Consider the following 21,323-nt stretch of genomic DNA (forward strand, 5'->3'; position numbering starts at 1 on the left):
TCTTGTTGGAAATGTCTGTGGGATTCTCTCTTGTTGGAAATGTCGGTGGGATTCTCTCTTGTTGGAAATGTCTGTGGGATTCTCTCTTGTTGGAAATGTCGGTGGGATTCTCTCTTGTTGGAAATGTCGGTGGGATTCTCAAATTGAGCATGGTCTAAGCGTGGGAATTTATTTCAAAAAGTATAACTTACCATGGTGTCTAAAATTGTTTTTATGCTACTGGCTGTTGAATACAAATAAATATTTGCAGGAGTTTTTTCGGTCAGACTACCAGGTGTCGGACTTCCATTGTTGTGGAAGCTGTGGTGCTAGTGTGGATCAGGCCTCTACCTTTGTGCGTGGGCGATATTGTGCCTCACATTGAGAGTCTGGGTTCGAATCTCTAGAGGGACTTACCTGAAGAAAGTAGTTTGTACTTAACTGAGAAAGTGTATTGCCAAATATAGCATTGTTATCTTTCTTCAAATGAAATCTATGCTAATAAATAAAATATTACACTTGCGTCATTTCGTTCTTATGTGAAATACTTTTTAGACTGAAGTGTGTGTAAGATCCCACAGGTATAACTGTGAAAAGTGTTAGTATTTATTCATGACGTTGATGCTGTTACAGACACCGTGGTGAGCTCCAACTCCTCCTGTAGCGTCATCAGGTGTGAGAACTACTGCCCCTTCGGGAGATACGCCCGGAATGGGTGTGTCACCTGCCAGTGTCGAACAGAGTACGACAAACGTAAGTTGGGAGGATCTAACAGAATCCACAGAGAAAATCCCTGTACTAGTGAGGATGCACCAATAACATGTGAGCATGTATTAAAGGGAGGGATTATAGTGGAAAAACTCAGTGTGACAATAGTAAATTGTGGGGATCGATCAGCGGGAATGATGTTTGTAGAAATTTCAGTTTGATCCAAGTAAGTTGTTGGCATCTACCATGCAAAAGGACGTCAGTGTTAACCTCAAGTTGACTCTGTTCAATTGTGTGGGTGTATTAGTGTGACGGATGTCAATGAAAACCTTTGGGGATAGATGTCAATATAAGACGCCAGGAAGAAAGTAACATCTTAGTGTGTAAAAGGAGTTGTATGACCCTAAGGGGGCGACAGAAAAATTAAGGGTATAGGCGTTGGTCGGAATAGGGGTGGGGTTGGCCTCCCAGAGACAGTGGTTATCTGTGAACACTTCAAGGTGACACTAAGGGTCGAGTGTGTGGGTCTTTTTAATTAAGTAATGTCCATATTCAGGTCGGGTTACTTCAGAGTGTGATGGTTGATCTGAGACCGAGGTTTCAGCAGACCTCCCTGTGTTTCAGGTTGTGGGCCAGTATGCAGGAACTGGTGTTCCTCGGGTCGCGTCTACAACGGTGACGGCTGTGCAACGTGCTCCTGCTTCATGCGTGAGTTGTTTGTCTATCCCCACCTCCTTGTCGATTATCCAGCTGATTATATAAATCATTTCGTTAGAATATAACCCTTAACCAACTGGTCACCAGACTTTCGATTGGGAAGTGACCCCTCTGCTGACCTATGGCGTGGCTTGTCTTACTTACAACTCTAGTCCAATGTATTAATTAAATTTATCCCGCATTGCTGTAGATGCCATAATCTAAAAGCTACACTGAAGTTACACCACAAACCTTTGTGACGTAACCAGTTACCATAACGACTCAATCAAAATATATCACTAGAATACATCTGCCCACGAAGCTGAGCGCCATTCCACAAATCGATATAGGGGCTAATATATATTGACTCCTATGAGGATGTTAGCGCTAAGGTCGCTTTCTGGAACGGGTCCCTCTGCTTTTAGCTTCCATTTTACAGACAGACAGACAGACAGACAAGTTTATTCAGTAAAAGGCCACAGGCCCATCATACAGTCATTTGCATATGGTATAGATAGTTTAGTGCACATGCTGTGTAAGAGGAACATTTCTATTGCGCTGAAGTACATGATACGGAAACACACTAACATCTTTTATGATACAATCATTATGTGTTTTCATAATGTTAATAAAATTGGCATTTAGATCAAAATCAGTAAAATATTTCTGAATATATCGTAACCTTAAATCAGAAAAACGTTCACACTTCCATTTTACAGAAAACAATAAACTGCTGGAAAAACACAAGGATGTTCAGACTGTTGAAAAAGCTGCTATGCTGTCTTTGAAAAATAACTTGCTCATGCTGTTGATCACTGGATTGTCTGGTCCAGACTCGATTATTTACAGACCACCGCCATATAGCTGGAATATTGCTGAGTGCGGCGTAAAACTAAACTCACTCACTCACTCACTTGAAAAAGAACTTGATGCTTTTTAAACACAACCAAAACATTTAGGCTTATTTTTTTAATCAACTAAACATATAGCCTCCTCACCAAATCCCTCGACCTATCGTCAACTCTCCATCTACTCACAGTAGAATGAATAGTTACACACATACACGGACGATGACGCAGGTTATGTTTTTTCGGAGATGATTATTCTATCAACACGGAAAAAGTCCCCTTTTTAAGTGTTTTATTGCCTTGTTTACAGAGTGCGAAGAAACTGGCTTGTCCATATTAGCTCGATGTACCATGGAAAATAGTGTACGGTGTGGAGTGTCCCAACACGTGGGTAGACTCCCATGTACAAATATTAACACGGGAGATATGAGATGCATTTTTCTTTCAGTCGCTTAATTCAACGGGATTGTTCATTACGACTCGACAGGGGCGAACCTGATTTCATTATTTATGTCAATAGATGAGATCTAAAAACTGATCAATGCATTTTACAATTTTACAAAGCAAGTTTTATAGCATTTAGATATAACGTGTACACCATTTGCGTACGCTGTAATGACGTCATACCCAGACAAGGCGTCATGATAGCGGGTCTGGTTTTTCAGTATTTTTTTATTAATATTGTTCTGGTAGACACTGTTTTCATATAGTTTCTTTTTTATTTACGTACAAATCTATAGAAAAAACTTGATTTTTGTTATACTTGTCCCGTATCATTATCATTTATTTTTCTAACAATGTTTTGAATTTGAAAATAAGGTTGTTGTTTTTAAATTACAGTACTAACGACAGGTTGCATCAGTTCAAGGCAATATCGGGGACGGTGGTGTAGCCTAGTGGTTAAAGCGTTCGCCTGTCACGCCGTAGGCCCGGGTTCGATTCCCCATATGGGTACAACGTGTGAACCCATTTCTTGTGTCCGCCGGGTCATGTTGCTAGTATATTGGTAACAGTGGCGTAAAAAACATAAAAACATACTCACTCACTCGCTCACTCACTCACTCAAGGCAATATCAACCTGTCCTCTTTTAATTCGATTGAAGCTTTCTGTGCAAAAACAATGGCAGACTATATAATAATGTAAACAACATTACCCATATATTAAATAATATATATGATGTGATAGTTCGACAAGTTCGAAGTTGATAAGGTTGATAAAACAAAATAAAACATGAGGCTTGTACATTTGCATCTCTGAAGCTGATGCTAATGAACATTGAGTACCATCTGATGCAGAAAGACCTTGTATCCGGTACAGAAGAGTGCGTAGAGGGGAATGGCCGAGTAACTCTCCATTCCTTAAAAATATTGGAAGCGAGGCCCCGCCATGCCGATGTCAATTATTTTTCAGGAATGGAAAGTTACGGAGGCATTCCCCATCTTCAATTATATTATACATTGCTTGATCTTGACACATTTCCTATATCCTAATGCAAAAATTCGAAAAATATCCGAAAAAGTCTATACGTCAAATTAAGAACTTGTTAGAAGCGGACTCTCTCTAAGTGCATCCGTACCTGGGCCGTGGGCCGTACCTGCTTAACGTGAACACAGAACGTTACACGTGCATTGAAACAACAGCTGCCCTTTCCTTATAAATAATTGAGTGCTAAACAATAGAATGACTTCTCAAATGTAACTTAATCGTTGATACAGTGGCTTGTTGGGGATAATAGAACGGAGCATCTAGTACAGGACACCATTCATTAATATACAACAACGCGTCTACAACCCTATAGTATCACCCTAGTTTTACACTTTATACTCCATTCAGTACTGGGCAGTATTCGTAGATGTACGATGTGTAGGAGATAAAAACAGCCCATCTTTTTACAATCCAGTATTGGACAATATTCAGAAATATACAACAACCTGTCAACAACCTCATAGTATCCAGTTTTAGACTCTATTCACAGATTTACAACACCATTCGGAAAAAAATGACTTATACCATCTACATTTGTACAGTATTCATGGAGATACAACGTGTAGGATATAGAGATTACTAAACGAGTGTCTGTCAGATATCATTTATCTTACAACGAGTTGTTTCAAAACGCATTTAACTCGCTTTCGCTCGTTAAATACGTTTCGAAACAACGAGTTGTAAGATGAATGGTATCTGACAGACACGAGTACAGTAGTCTGTTTCTTACACACCATAAAATCGCACCATTTTATGGTCGAATAGATTCAAATTTCATGTTTTCACATCGTAGGTGCGCAATAATACACATTCTAAGATGCCTAGCGGCTAGAACAATCGAAAAAAGAATACATTATGAGACAATAAAGGTATAGTTTTTTGATGACGTAACAATTGAATGACGTTATCCCGTCACTGCGCCATTCTAGTGTGCCCCCTCGTAATCGAATTATTTTACATTACGTCACAATGTAAGGGACGTCACGATGCATGTCAGTTGTCATCGCCTCGTACGGCCTCCTACAGTAAACTACTCCGTTGCATCCCGTTTCTTGGTTTGCAGTTGCTTCACGCAGCTACCATCACTGGTGGAAACATTACGTTTATGTTTTACGACGGTTAAAATGTCTCAGTTCGACTCACAAGTTTTCAGCGACACGGTAACGTTCGCAATGTTTACATTCCCACAATGCAATCGTGGAATGTTGCTTGACTGCTCTGCTTCATCTGGATGTACTGATCTAAACTTACGTTGGTAGTAGAAATGCGACGTTCATATTGCCCCATATGGTTTACGTTAATGACAGATGTAATTAAAATAATTCAGAGAAGATATTTAATCTGAACGTAAACCGTCATCAAACTTATCATTTGTTTTTTATACTACCGTCCTCGTGCTTTAATTATAATAGTTCAGGGCAAAACTATACTTTATTACAAAACACATTGGGGTAGAGCGAACTTTATTTCCTAAACACAACCTTTATGAATGAGTGACGTCACTTGGCTTTCTAATCACTACTCATCCCCATGGTGACCCTCCACAAAAAGGTTTCTGCCACCTCTTCGCATCATCAAGGCAATGGTGATAATGATAACTAGATAAGATCACAGAAAATGAATTAAACCCTCTCAAACGATGATGTTACCATGCAAATGTGGATGATTTTAATTCTTGCAAGGGTAAAATATTTGAGCGAGTGACGTCATCGTTATCGCTTGGTGGTTGTCGTCATCGAAAGATTGTTTTGGATATCTCTTTACACATTGGGGATCTGTACTTGTGTACCAGTTTACGTTCCATGTTCTCCCATCTTTTGAGTGTGTAATTAGGTGCACCCAGTGTGCTTGAATGTGACATTGCTGAGGTTACGTTCACTATCAATGGGGGACTACTCTTCTTCGCCACATCCTTCTCGTTTTCCCGAGCCAGAAACTGCCACTTGGAATGTAATGGAATTTACGGAGTTTTCAGTATGAAATGTGAGTTGAATACATCCTGTAAGTTATCAAGACATAAACTTTTCATTATCATGCGTCGGAGGAATATCTTGAGAAAAGACTTATGTGTAGATCAACCGTTCCTATACATGTTCGATTGAATAGAAAGGACGGGTGCCGCCATTTGCACTCAGGAAGCCTTGCAAAACGTACCATGTCGTACATTGTTTCAACGAGTGTGTTTTGGTTCTGATTGTCATGAGTGAATTTCACGATAACATTGGAATCACATAGTATCTCGGAGCTGGAAGTGGGTCTTCATCATGTGTATCAGTGAAAAATGTCATCTTCATCAATGCACCAAAGAAACAACGAGGCAAAACGATCTCACAATCGACAGGCACTGACGTTATCGTGTCAGGTATTTTTGCAAGACGACACATCACACTTGTCGCATCTCTCCAGTAAAAGTACCAGTGTTGTACATTTTGAATATTCGAAGGGAATCAAGGGCTTTATCTCTAACGGTGATTTTCACATAATTGTTTACACCGGTATCTCTGATTGTTGGAGCCATTTTGAGTTCATGACTAGGAATCAAAAGTTTTAATAAAAGGAATTAGAAAATAAATAGATTCGTGTTATATTTATTCTACTTGTGACTCATTGTATAAATACCTGTTTATGTTGCAATCGCGAAAATAACAGGTAGGTGTAAAGGGGTATTTTTGGCAAGAGTAACAGGTTTCTGTTCGATTGAAGCACGAGTAACTTATCAATGAATTTTAATCAGGAAAGTAGTCCGTCATAACCTGACCCTAGGTCATCACCATGGAGTAGCCAATCACGGGATTAGAAATCGATCTCACACATATGTGTGATACCAGTTTTCTCACATGGGTTTCTCACCCACGGGTGTGTAAGAAATACTTCTACTATCTATTGTTGGACTGTATCTATACATATATAGCGGAATGTCAGAGGCAGAACGGATATAGAATGTATTTACTATCTATCTATCTATCTATCTATCTATCTATCTATTTGTGAGTGTTTCAAGCCGTGTGTAAACGTGGAGACGTATTGACACACAGCCAGTGGTTGAGTACTGGAAATTTGGGTGTATACATACATGATACCCAATGGTGGTTATACCACGTGTCTTCATCCAGGTGTTGACACTGCCAGGAGATGTTGCTGTGTCAATACGTACCTTCAGTGTTACAAGCTCCCTATCAATATTGACTTGCTGTAGTTACAATGTGATATTTCCCGCTTTTCTCGAGGACCTACCAAGGAACACCTTTATCGTAGTCAGTTCACCTATGTAATGGCGATGTTGGTGTGAACAGCTTTACGTCTGAAACAACGTGTTGCTATGTAAAATGCTTGTTCTGTTTATTTGCCAGTTGTTTAACGCCACATTCAGCAATATTCCAGCTATATGACGGCGGTCTGTAACAAATCATGCCTGGACCAGACAATCCAGTGATCAACATCTTGAGCATCGATCTGCGCAACTGGGATACGATGACGTGTGAATCAAGTCAGGAGCCTGACCACCCGATCCCGTTAGTCGCCTCTTGCAACAAGCATAGGTTGCTTAAGACCAATTTTAACATGGATCTTCACGGATTGATGTAAAATACACTCACAGTGATATGTAACACTAAAGATGTATCCTATAGGTGCACGTTGTGTTGTTTGAATATACATAAAAAGACTATATTAGACCTTGCTATACAAACCTGTATATCGCCACTTAAGCCGGCTAAAATAGGACCAGTCTGGGTGTCTAAGTGAGGTATTCATCTTAACGGCGACATGGTATCTCAGCGGGCCATTAGTATTAGTCTGGACACCTACAAGCAGTCACAAACACACACGCACACACATTCATGCCCACGCGCAAGCGCGCATACACACATCACTAATTAAGAAGAACCCAACGATATTGAGCCAAATGTCCTGACTTCGTGCCTCTCACAACCTGTATAAGCTTCATTGAGCTAATTCATGACATATCCAAAAATAATTAATTTCAGTAAATTAAAAATCTGTTACAATAATTTAGAAATTACTGAATCAAATTATCACTGTCACATTACTTATTTTGTAGTGATGCTTCCGGAGTCGTAACGCGCCATTTTAAATAAAAATCAACAACGCTTTGGGGAAACTCGATTACCTGACGAAACACATTCAATTGGGCGGATATAGTAACTGTATGAATGGATGGAGAGGGATAGCGTTCAACAAAACCGTCTTTGTGCAAGTTTAAAGAGCATTTACTTTCCAGTATTTAACAGCCTGTACATGTGCGACCCCAAATAACCCACACTTTAAACGGGGAACAGTACGCACTTCTTGCGAACTGCAACTCATTCAGGAGGGAACCTTTTTAAAAGCCAAGGTCATTGCAAGTCATTTGGTTTAGTTTCAAACTTTTTACACCCAATTAGACCTGTATCGTAATTGAATGCTAACAGATATTGACGTCTATGCGAACACAACCGTCTCCTAGCCTAAATGTCAAGGTGGACTTGTACAAGGGGAGGCTGTGTTGTAATGACTGAGTGTTGACGCTGAAGAGTAAATGGTCCGCTGGGATAATGTCAGCAAAACACCTGGCGTTATATCGAGATGGTGGCCTTGAATCGCAGTTGTGGAGATGTCTCGGGTACATGGTGGTGTCTTGGGTACGCGGCGGTGTGTGTGTCGGGTACATGGTGGTTTGTGTATCAGGTACATGGTGGTAAATGGGGGTGGCATGTCTTTAATAAACCTTCAATGAATCATTTCTTTTCTTTCAGCTTCATGTCCTCGGCGTTTATGCAGCAACAAGTGCGACAGGGGCTACGTCAATGACGAAAACGGATGCCCGACTTGCACGTGTGTCGGAAGTAGGTATTATGACAGAGATTTCAGCACCTACGTTAGCAGAAGAAAACACTGAAACACAAATAGTATTTTTATAACAAAACATGGACATCTTAAAAAATGGCACCTGCATTTTCAGATGGATTTTTTCTTTCCTCGGAAAACACCTACAGGAATGTTCATGTAAAGTTCCATGCTGTAACATCACTTGAACGATTTGTTTGGCACCTTATCTAACGTCAGGCTTTTATGATGGATGGCTGGTGTTTCAGATTATGTCCGGCCGGCCGGATGCCCAGTGGTCAGCTGCGAGTTGTACTGTGAATATGGCTTCAAGAACGGAAGTGACCGTTGCCCTGTCTGTGAATGCGCTTACAGGAGTAGGTTTGATGTAGTTTTGTGGAGAGTGGTAGTGGGGAATGGTCGCGGTGATGGAGGTGTGGTGCCGGATGGGTGGGCTGTTTGTTGTGATGTTAGGGTGGGGAGTTGGGTCGGCGGTGGTATATAGCCAGAGGGTGCGAGGAGCGGGGTTGGGGAGGGGTTGGCGTGGGTGGGGAATGGTACCGGCACTGAGGTGGTGGTGATGTCCTGCTGTGGGTAGACATATGTTGACTGGTAACACGCGAGTTTTCTTTAAAAGAGGGGGGAAATTCCTCAAAATAATCTGTTTTTGTCAGCTAGGAAATATATATTTTTAGTAAATACGAGTAACAAATTATAGTTGTTTTTCTGGAACAACATTTCTTGTAAAAAATTGCTGAATATAGATGTATTGAAGTCTGAGAAGACGCTTCTATAGTCATGTCAGTGATTCCCATGAATCACCCGTATGTTCTCGACAGAAGTATACTAATAATTATAGTCACAGTTGCAGCCGTGTATCTGTGCAGTTACTGGACATTTTCCCAGTAAATACATTCACATGCTATACTGATGTACAAAAGAAAGTACACACCTGGTGTTTTGAGACTATAAAAACGTAAATATTTTGCTAGCAATGTTCCAATTGGGTACGATATCTATGGTGTTATTGCAACACGTACACAATGTTTGTGACTTGTGAGTCACAATCAAAACACTTTTCTAAATATTACGCTGTTTTTAGGAAAACATTTTACCAAAGCATCGGGTTTTCACTTCTTTTGTACGCCAGTTTACCTTAATCACGGTGCCTTAAACATCCCAGTCGCCCTGTGGTTAAGTGTTCGCTCGTCATTCCCCAAACTCGGGTTCGAGTCCTGTAAGAAGCTCATTTCCTGTGTCCTCTACCGTAATACTGCGGGGATAGTGCTTAAAGCGGCGTAAAACCTGTCACAAATTTGTAAATATTGCATTAATTTAAACGCATTTCCAGATCTTTGTCTTAACTTGCAGCCCCCATCTTCTGCCCACGTGACTTCTGTGACCTTGACTGCCCCGATGGTTTCGTGACCAACAAGGATGGCTGCGAGTTGTGCCAATGTCTAGGTCAGTGACGTGATATTGTGCTCACCTTTGTATCAATCTTCCCTGAGTGAATACAGGTGTGGCAGTGCTGATGATGGTACTTGTTGTTTAACGCCGCACTCAGCAATATTTCAGCTATAAATAATCGATTCTGAACCAGACAATTCAGTGATCAATAGTATGAGCATCGATCTATGCAAACTGGGGAAACGATGACATGTGTCAACCAAGTCAGCGAGCCTGACCACCCGATCCCGTTACTCGCTTCTTACGACAAGCATGGGTTACTGAAGATTCATTCCAACCAGGATCTTCACGGATCTGCTGATGATGGTAGTTCAGCAGGTGGGAATGAGGTGACCCTGTCGTCAAAGGCGCCGCAAATCGCAGTGCTGAGCTGAGTAGTTCCAGGAACCTATAGGTTCCGTGTGTTTAGGAAATAAAGTTCGCTCTACCCCAATTTGTTTTGTAATAAAGTATAGTTTTGCCCTGAACTATTATAATTAAAGCACGAGGACGGTAGTCCGAGTGCTTTGATGTTATAATAGTTCAGGGCAAAACTATACTTTATTACAAAACACATTGGGGTAGAGCGAACTTTACATCTTTTCTAAGATGCTAAATTTAATACTTTCTAAGGATAATTACGATTAATCTAAGGCAGAAAACAAATGACGGTGTCGGTGACCAAAATTAAGAATCCTCGCACAGGGCTAACTGGTGCGCTGTTCTATTGATGTGTCTGCCCCCCTACGTTAAGACGAACGTTACCAGAAAAAAACAAATGATAACAGTTTGATGACGGTTTACGTTCGGATTAAATATCTTCTCTGAATTATTATAATTACATCTGTCATTAACGTAAACCATATGGGGCAATATGAAAGTCGCATTTCTACTACCAACGTAAGTTTAGATCAGTACATCAAGATGAAGCTGAGTAGTCAAGCGACATTCCACAATTGCATTGTGGGAATGTAAACATTGCGAACGTTACCGTGTCGCTGAAAACTTGTGAGTCGAATTGACACATTTTAACCGTCGTAAAACATAAACGTAATGTTTCCACCAGTGATGGTAGCTGCGTGAAGCAACTGCAAACCAAGACACGGGATGCAACGGAGTAGTTTACTGTAGGAGGCCGTACGAGGCGATGACAACTGACATGCATCGTTACGTCACTTACATTGTGACGTAATGTAAAATGATTCGATTACGAGGGGGCACACTAGAATGGCCAGTGACGGGATAACGTCATTCAATTGTTACGTCATCAAAAAACTATACCTTTATTGTCTCATAATGTATTCTTTTTTCGATTGTTCTAGCCGCTAGGCATCTTAGAATTCTTGATATGACAACATGTGGCTGATAAGGATATTGATGAGCTTCCTGATGAGTAGTCCAACGTATCCTGTTTGCTTGTAAATGGCGGTAACACACGCGTCATTGCGCCCCAACAGAGGGGGCCTTTACTGAATCGCAGGTCGCAGTGCACTCACTCACTCACTCACTCGACCCGTGAAGATCCGGGGTAGAATAGGTCTTCAGCAACCCATACAAAGGCGACTATGCTTGTCGTAAGAGGCGACTAAGGGGATCATGTGGTCAGGCTCGCTGACTGGGTTGACACATGTCATCGGTTCCCAATTGCACAGATCAATGCTCATGCTGTTGATCACTGGATTGTCTGGTCCAGACTCGATTATTTACAGACCGCCGCCATATACCTGAATATTGCAGAGTGCGGAGTAAAACTAAATTATAAACCAAAAGTCACCCTGTCCTTTAATCTGATTGGTTTGAAAACATTATCGAATGGCAATGAATTCCTGGAAACTGCAAGACAATTCACTGCGTATTGACACGTACAAATATCGCACACAATTGTATTGTTCTGTCGTCAGCAGTGGTGACGTCATTCAAATCATATTGTGACGTAAAGTCGGAATGACGTCACAAATAAGCAGTTCCGGATGCTACTATGGGAACCAGCTGAAACGGTCAGCTTATGACACTTCACTGCTGTACCCGTACTCGATGTCAATGAGTGCAGACAGTAAAACGAATAAGGAATATTGCTGAGTGCGGCGTAAAACTAAACTCACTCACTCATTCACTGCAGAGCCGGCGACGTGCCCAGATGTCACCTGCAGCATCTTCTGCAAATATGGTCTCCTCACCGACCACGACGGGTGCAGCACGTGCAAGTGCAGGACATGGGGTATCGGTAAGTAAACGCAGTTGTCCCCCTTCGGTATTTATGTATCTTACTACCACTGGCACCACGCAACTCCGTCTATTGATTAAGTAATTAGATAGCTGTTTTGTCGATGAGAACGTAGTATATCCCCCTGGCTGCCGAGTTTTTTTTCAGGCGCACATTTTCATACGGTTTGAAAAGTGATCGTTGTGAGAGAATTGCGCTCGCGTGGTCCTGGATCTACGTACGGCTATAAAATTACACAGAAATGTAGAATATTAAATTTCCTATCCGTTGGTATAAATATAAGTGCAACTACCTCGGCGGTTTGAGAAATAGACACTTCCAAATGTTGTCCAATTTTTTTTATGCGTTAAAAAACAGTAATTTTATCCGCTTTTTATCGCGCACCGATAAAAGCACTGTGCTACGAATTTTTTAATGTGGCATCTTTACGGAAAGTGTTAGCGAAGAAAATACAGCTTGATATCTGAACGACATAAGTGTATATGAATTGGGTTTATGTGCTTGTGCATAACGGTATACGCTCAACATTAAAAATGACTCGCAATAAATGTCAAAAATGGATTTTCTTCTATGACGTCAAACGACGACAGAGAGGTCATACACATATAATGATAAGGGGGCATAACTCCGTTATGCGTAACACTATGTCCATGTAACTCAGATCACTTGGAGAGAATTTGTTGTGGATACGGACGCTATATTTTCGTTATTTTATGTTCATGGTGAAACAAAATATCCCAATTCAAAGTACCCCAATGTGAGCGGATGCAGTTTGGTAGTTTCACAATTTACAAGAAAAATGACAACGTATTACATGTGAAAGCACGTAATAGCGATTTGGATGGCCCTATCCGATATATAAGTTAGTTCTTAGATTCCCATATTGTCCTGTTTGTGTAGATGTATTTTGACTAATTTTGCATCGTTATTACCAGAGTACTAGCCATATCTTCAAATGTAATGAAATTGCAGAAAATAATACACCATTTTAGTTGACGTCATTGCTTGTTTTATGCATTTTGCGACGTCGGAAAAAGACGACACTGGTATGCTGTTTAGTACATATCTCACCTAATTTCCTTTAATTGTGTGAAAGGTCTCGGCTTCTATGTCAGAATTTAAGACTCTTTAGACAAAACATAAAATGACTGATTTTTCCATTTAAATAGTGTCCTGAATATATCAACAATTAGACAGTTTGACTGTGTATCTTTTTGTGAGAAACACGCGCACCTGTTTGGCATCAATTTAACGTAAATGAAAAATAACATTTCACAACACCCGAATATTTTGTTTAGGATAAGAATTTTCTTTGTTTATGATTATGTAGCTATTTCTCTTCATAAGTATGCAATGAAAGATGCAAAAAGATAGCTTTTATATATGGAACTAGTACGTACTATATATTAGAATATGGATGTAAGATTTGTCCAAATTAAGACATGACATGGTTTATATATTTTTTAAACAATTTTCGTATAAATATAGTTAGAGTTTGATATCCTGTCATCACAATATTTTTAAATCGAATATGAATTGATTATATTATCGAAAACAATGATATTGAATCATAAAACGTTTCCGACAAACGCGCACCTGGCCAATCAATTTACATCATTGTTTTCTCTATAAACCGACACACAAATGCGCAAAAAAACAAGACAATTCCTTTAAATATGTGTGCATATACATTTCATACCATATATAAATCATTTTTATTAATATTATCAGTTTTACTTATAAGGTTGAATTAAATCGCCGTTCATTAACCTGTTCATGTGAAACTGCAATATTAGTCCAAATGCATTGAATATTGTACATCATCGGAACTAACGCAATTGCAGTTATGGCTACGTTTGATCTTCTAACACTTGTGTAAAGGTTTAGAATATGGTGTATTGCACTAAATATGTCAATTTCCTATGTAAATATGATTCAAACAATCAAAACTTTTCAAAGAATAAAACACCGTAAACCCTATACGCACGTATGATATGATATTGAACAAGGCTAAATGTGGATACTGAAGTCAGTTTCATGAAAAGTATCTGAACTATACGCAAAATATACACCATAATACTGACAGTGTAATCGGAAGGATTGGGCGATTGTGTTTACTCTTGTTCAACCGACCTTCACCTCAAAGAAATTGCCTAATATGTACAACAATGTTGACGTATGACATCACTACCGCTGACCGATTTCTTACAAAATGGCGGCTTTGCTGACAAGGGTACACAGGATTTTGCGAGGACCCTTCCATTGATTCAGGGATCGTTTGTCCATAAATATGAGATGTAAGTAATCAGAATGATTCTGACTATCTGTGTATTGTTATATGTTTTATCGTTTTCACTAAAAGTAAGAGAAAAAGACAGAAATCCAGATAATTACCGTTGTCGTTCTGCGTGATTTTCCGTCAGTCATGGCGTCACGCTGCACGGAAACTTTACAATTTCTTATGAATTATCAAATCATTGCATTGTATCTATTTATAATTTCCTATTTCTTGCTACGATGCTCTTTCCATGCATATTCCAAAGGTATTGAGCCATTGCAAGCAATGAATAGACGGATGAATGTTGGAAAATTTCAGAAAATGCTACACAGTGTAAAAAAGGTTTTTGTCTTTGTTTACATTTCGAACCAGTGAAGTCTTTCGAGCACAGCGTTCGTTTTCACACCAAATATGTTTCGTCTCATTTTATCTAGACGGTTGGCATTGGTGACAAAGACCACTTGCAGTTTGAGTCTAAAATGTATGGGGAGTTTATTGATGTATTTTTCGAGCTGAATATGAAATATACGTGATGTAATATGCGTCTCAATACCGGCCTTCATGCGAACGTGATTTTGTAAACACTATCCAATATGGCGGAAAGCGCTCTACGGCGTTCGTGTAAGTGCATTTTCGAAAACATCCCAACCGATTCTAGATTCATCGGCAACGTTTCAGAATTTTACTTAGCGATTTCATGTAAAACTGATATGAGTGATCATGAATATGTTATTTTTGAAATTCAATACTCCCAGTAATTATCCGGTTTTCACATTTCAAAACATACAGCAAATAACGCTGTGAATCGCGATTTCGTACTGTGTCAAAAATGGCGACATTTTCGATGAAGCCTATTTTGAAAGGTCATTTTCAGCACTTGAACTTTGTCTAAAATAATAGTGGATGGTATCAAGAAACAGGAAATTTCCCGAAGAATTCGAAACTGTGAAGTGTATTTGTGTGCGTGGGATATTTTGATTTTGATTTGACTTGAAATTGAGGGTTGAAGGGGAAGGACATATATGTCCCTGTGGCATCCAGGGGGATATATATACGTGAAAAGTAGATGACGACCAGCAGACTAAACGTTTTCAGGCCTTCAGTATTTAAAAAATAACGACATTCTTGACTTCTAAAGTAGTGAGGATCAGGACTTACCTGTCAGCCACCACATTGACGTTACCACGCTACAGATATCATTCTCGCCTCCACAGCCTGTCCCCCAAGGGCGTGCCCTGCCTGTGGGGGGTACCCGTACGAGTACCACATCGACCAGAGAGGCTGTCAAACATGCAAGTGCTGTGAGTATACATTTCTATCTACCTGCACAATGTCCTGTTCGTCTACCTGTACACTGTGTCTTGTCTATCTACCTGCACAATGTCCTGTTCATCTACCTGTACACTGTGTTTTGTCTATCTACCTGCACAATGTCCTGTTCATCTACCTGTACACTGTGTCTTGTCTATCTACCTGCACAATGTCCTGTTCATCTACCTGTACACTGTGTCTTGTGTATCTACCTGCACAATGTCCTGTTCATCTACCTGTACACTGTGTCTTGTCTATCTACCTGCACAATGTCCTGTTCGTCTACCTGTACACTGTGTCTTGTCTATCTACCTGCACAATGTCCTGTTCACCTACCTGCACACTGTGTCTTGTCTATCTACCTGCACAATGTCCTGTTCACCTACCTGTACACCGTGTCTTGTCTATCTACCTGCACAATGTCCTGTTCACCTACCTGCACACTGTGTCTTGTCTATCTACCTGCACAATGTCCTGTTCGTCTACCTGTACACTGTGTCTTGTCTATCTACCTGCACAATGTCCTGTTCACCTACCTGCACACTGTGTCTTGTCTATCTACCTGCACAATGTCCTGTTCACCTACCTGTACACTGTGTCTTGTCTATCTACCTGCACAATGTCCTGTTCGTCTACCTGTACACTGTGTCTTGTCTATCTACCTGCACAATGTCCTGTTCGTCTACCTGTACACTGTGTCTTGTCTATCTACCTGCACAGTGTCCTGTTCGTCTACCTTTACACCGTGTCTTGTCTATCTACCTGCACAATGTCCTGTTCACCTACCTGTACACTGTGTCTTGTCTATCTACCTGCACAATGTCCTGTTCATCTACCTGTACACTGTGTCTTGTCTATCTACCTGCATAGTGTCCTGTTCGTCTACCTGTACACTGTATCTTGTCTATCTACCTGCACAGTGTCCTGTTCGTCTACCTTTACACCGTGTCTTGTCTATCTACCTGCACAATGTCCTGTTCACCTACCTGTACACTGTGTCTTGTCTATCTACCTGCACAATGTCCTGTTCGTCTCCCTGTACACTGTGTCTTGTCTATCTACCTGCACAATGTCCTGTTCATCTACCTTTACACTGTGTCTTGTCTATCTACCTGTACACTGTGTCTTGTCTATCTACCTGCACAATGTCCTGTTCACCTACCTGTACACTGTGTCTTGTCTATCTACCTGCACAATGTCCTGTTCGTCTCCCTGTACACTGTGTCTTGTCTATCTACCTGCACAATGTCCTGTTCGTCTACCTGTACACTGTCTTGTCTATCTACCTGCACAATGTCCTGTTCATCTACCTTTACACCGTGTCTTGTCTAACTACCTGCACAATGTCCTGTTCATCTACCTGTAACCGTGTCTTGTCTATCTACCTGCACAATGTCCTGTTCATCTACCTGTAACCGTGTCTTGTCTATCTACCTGCACAATGTCCTGTTCGTCTACCTGCACACTGTGTCTTGTCTATCTACCTGCACAATGTCCTGTTCGTCTACCTGTACACTGTGTCTTGTCTATCTACCTGCACAATGTCCTGTTCATCTACCTGTACACTGTGTCTTGTCTAACTACCTGCACAATGTCCTGTTCATCTACCTGTACACTGTGTCTTGTCTATCTACCTGCACAATGTCCTGTTCGTCTACCTGTACACTGTGTCTTGTCTATCTACCTGCACAATGTCCTGTTCATCTACCTGTACACTGTCGTCTTGTCTAAGGTGATCGTAACTCCTGTTCATCTACCTGTAACATAGACTTCTACCTGCACAGTGTCCTGTTCGACTGTCCTGGCTTCATCTACCTGTACACTGTGCCTTGTATACCATCTGGGCTTGGCATTATTTACCAATATTTCCACACGTCATTATCAGTTTTTCTTTCTTCTGTTGTCTAAGCGTGTCCGAAGAGAAAATGCAGCGCCTGCCCTGACAATAACTACGCGGTGGACACATACGGCTGTAAGACGTGTACTTGCCGTGCTACGACGAGCACTGCAGTCACGCCACGTACGTAGCTCTTTATGTGTCGCAGTAGGCTGTCTTTGTAAGTCTATGCCAGACTAGGTAGTGAGTGAATATGTAAGGCTGCCAATTAAGTGTCTACCTGCGTACGCGAGTGAATATGCACGTAGAAGATTATTTGAGTGATTTAGTGAAGACGTATGGACGTGTGAATAATGGCGTACGCTTGTGACCATGGATTAGGTACGTGTACGTGCATGAACTGGTACGTAGGTGATCCTGGCTGCTGGAGTGCACATGGGAGCAGATAAACAGGTGTGTGGGAGATGTCGACATGAATTCCAGCACAGTCCTATTTGTGTTGCAGAGTGTCTGTTGATTTTCTTGCAGAGAGTCTGTTGTTTGTGTTGCAGAGCGTACACCTGTGGCGTGCACGTGTCTGTTGTTTGTGTTACAGAGAGTCTGTGACGCGTATGTTGTTTGTGTTGCAGAGCGTCTGTAACGTGTCTGTTGTTTGTGTTGCAGGTTTTTTTGACGTGTCTGTGTTGCAGAGAGTCTGCGACGCGTATGTTGTTTGTGTTGCAGAGAGTCTGTAACGTGTCCGTTGTTTGTATTTCAGAGCGTCTGTGACGTGTCCATTGTTTGTGTTGCCGAGCGTCTGTGACGTGTCCATTGTTTGTGCTGCAGCGTCTCTTCGACGTGTCTGCTTCTGTTGCAGTGTATTTGTAACGTGTCTGATGGTTGTGTTGCAGAGTGTCTAACATTGAATTGCTCGTCCTGTGGTAATTACGGTTACCGCTACGACAGTTACGGCTGCAGGACGTGCTCGTGTGGTAAGTTGTCGTCAGTTCCTCCAGATGCCATAACTCATGATATCCAATCTTAATGTGATAAAATGATGATATTCACATGTATTTTCTCATGCGATAACTGATGATATCTCTCGATACTAATCTGAAGCTGATAACATCTCCAATCTATTTTTGCATGTTCAACCCGACGATATCCCATCTCCATCCGTCCATAGTATAACCAATAACATCCCGTCTACGTCGCTTTAACGAGTAATAAGAGATCTCGACTCGTGAAGATCTGGGTTAGAATTGGTCTCCAGCAATGCATGCTTTTTAAGAGGCGGCTAACGGGATCGGGTGGTCAGGCTCACTGACCTGCTTGACATGTGTACATGCATCGTATCCCAATTTCGTAGCTGATACTCATCACTCTGATCACTGGATTGTCTGGTCGAGATTCGAATATTTACGGACAGCCATATGGCCGGAATATTGCTGAGTGCGGCGTTAAACAACAAGCAACCAAAACGACAAGCTATCTCCAATGTATTATTGATAATATATGATGATATCTACGTACGTAATGACATGGGTAAAAACATCCAATACCTCATTGTTAATTTTATAATAATATCCAACATGTGTAATAGTATAACTGACGATATTCCCCCTGTGTGTCAGCCTGTCCTGCTGTCCGATGTGCCCAGTTCTGTCCAGGAGGCTACGCCCTTGACCAATATGGCTGCCTCACGTGCAACTGCCGTAAGTACCAATTCCTTGACAGGGTGTGATCGACTCATTCGTAACTACTCGCCTCTATCCATGACCTACAAGAAGACTCGTACCTGTATAGTACGCCATTATTGTCAAGAATCGTGGCAAACCAATCACATCGCGCGTAGTAAAATGTGAAATGAGTCAAATAGTTTCATGCTATTAACGATTTTCATTATTATTTCAGTGATTATAAAATTATCTTGGTACTGATATTTGTTAACGACATAAGAAACTTACATAAAGTGACTTTCGTTTGGTATTATAGATTTCTTGGAGTAGCCATGTTTGGAAATTCAGAGTTACCTTCCTTGGAAATAGTCCTAGACTATTTTCATATCCGTGCCCGTTTGCGCTTAGACAAGGCCCAGTCGTGAACATAGCCATGAGAGGGGTACGAGTCGCCATCCGGCTTGTCGGAATGGTACGAGTAGTTACGAATGTGATCGAATCTTAAAATTCTTCCATTTTAAACAAATATATGCTAGAAAGGAAAGAAAGCTTCTTCTACCTCTTTCAGAGTACCTTCTCATGCAACAACATATTATTACCCTGTGTTGCCAAGTTTAACCGCATTTTCACAGTTAGATAATTTAAAAGCGAAAGTGAATTGTGATTGGTACGCTCAACTTCACAGCGTAGACACCTGATTGGATAAAAAGCCAGCCAAGGGAGGTAATAAAATCATCGGCTAGAGCCGTAGATGCATCCAGGGTATAGTGGAGATTTATCTGAACGTATACCCTGGAGATTATCGAGGATGTCTCATGTCACGCTACATGGGAACAGAATGCAACCAGAGCAAACCGTGACAATTTCACTGAATATTTACAGATGGTGAACCATGTTTCTTTTTTCCCCAGAGGCTATGGTTAAATTCCTAAAACAGAATCCGCTGATTCATTCTTTACATCTGTCCTAATGATAAATGTTGGTTTATTGGTGGCCCAATCGTCAGGATCCGTTAATCGTATAAATCCAAGTTTAACCCTGGTCGTAATGTCGGGTTTATCAGTTCTGAGTAAGTTAGTTTTTTGGGTTTACTCCCCAAATTCCTGACTTAAGGGTCTTTATGCCTTTCCAACAAAGCGATGTCAACGTTACAACGAAGCCTGTGCGCTCCTTGAAGAGGAGGGTAAGAATTCGCTTTCAGTGCTTGTTGGAAGAGGCGATCGTGTGACCGAATTGATGAATGCCGTTATGTCTCAACTATGCAGATCTATGGTCAAAGTATCAATCACTTGCTTCTATCACTTGCTTGATAACTGCAGTAACAAACTTAGTATTTACACCGAAACGTCGCAGTCACTGGAATAGTGGTGGACATGACGTACGCAACAAACAAAATCTTAGGTAAGGTATAGGAGCTGGAAGAATATCGCTGTGTGGAGCCAGGCTCTGCACCGAGCATTGACTTGAGGCATATGAGCCAAGCGCATCTTTCATTGGTCCACTCCTGTCTCCTGTGTTCAGGCTGATTGGATAAACTCTTGGTTCTATTCTCCAAGCTGATTCTGTGAAACGTGTCCTTTTTCTTTCTATTGTTAGGCTGCCAGGAGCTCCGTTGTGAACAGACATGCGCAAACGGCTACCGACTGGACGCTCAGGGTTGTACCACCTGTCAATGTGAAGTCGGTGAGTGTTCGGTCATTTACGGAAAACATTCAGAAATAATCGGGTAAGTCAGGAGATACTTAAGGACTAAAGGGAGACTCGGGTGGTATTTATGGTATTCAAGTTTAAAATATTGAATGATGGCCTAAGTATATATGGGATATGGTGGCCTTCGCTCTGTTTGAAAATAGTGTGTTAGTTTGATCGATTTCTGTATAGTCGAGAGACTTTTGGTATTCAGAAATCCACATACAGGGAATGTGTAATTGTTATGGTGATTTATACCTGGTGAGACTGTGTTGGTGTATAGTACAATTATATCCCCGTTCTTCACGGGTTGCGACTGCTGTTAGACCTATACCC

At 41.0% G+C, this 21,323-nt stretch overlaps 2 protein-coding genes across 2 annotated transcripts; both read left to right on the top strand.

Moving 5' to 3' along the window:
- The first annotated feature begins 95 nt into the window (after nt 1-95).
- On the top strand, nt 96-10,013 carry LOC124256860 (BPTI/Kunitz domain-containing protein 4-like). The gene is made up of 6 exons (XM_046690829.1): nt 96-129; nt 613-732; nt 1,312-1,395; nt 8,472-8,561; nt 8,811-8,918; nt 9,913-10,013. The coding sequence occupies exons 1-6, from the start codon at nt 96-98 to the stop codon at nt 10,011-10,013; spliced, it is 537 nt and encodes a 178-aa protein (XP_046546785.1).
- A 2,071-nt stretch (nt 10,014-12,084) lies between these two features.
- LOC124256861 (antistasin-like) lies at nt 12,085-21,028 on the top strand (the record flags this gene model as incomplete). The annotated part of the gene is made up of 6 exons (XM_046690830.1): nt 12,085-12,214; nt 15,707-15,793; nt 17,713-17,823; nt 18,531-18,611; nt 19,254-19,334; nt 20,895-21,028. Coding segments are annotated over 6 exons (624 nt in total), but the record flags the coding sequence as incomplete, so codon positions are not given.
- Between the last annotated feature and the right edge of the window lie 295 nt (nt 21,029-21,323).

This window comes from Haliotis rubra, unplaced genomic scaffold (assembly GCF_003918875.1).
Source record: "Haliotis rubra isolate DU_JTF1 unplaced genomic scaffold, ASM391887v1 Scf640, whole genome shotgun sequence".
Lineage (NCBI taxonomy): Eukaryota > Metazoa > Mollusca > Gastropoda > Lepetellida > Haliotidae > Haliotis > Haliotis rubra.

Coding starts and splice junctions, on each gene's coding strand:
- LOC124256860 (XM_046690829.1), top strand. CDS start 96: ATGTCGGTGGGATTCTCTCTTGTTGGAAATGTCG. Junction 130..612: donor CTCTCTTGTTGGAAATGTCG/GTGGGATTCTCA, acceptor ATGCTGTTACAG/ACACCGTGGTGAGCTCCAAC. Junction 8,562..8,810: donor GACTTGCACGTGTGTCGGAA/GTAGGTATTATG, acceptor CTGGTGTTTCAG/ATTATGTCCGGCCGGCCGGA.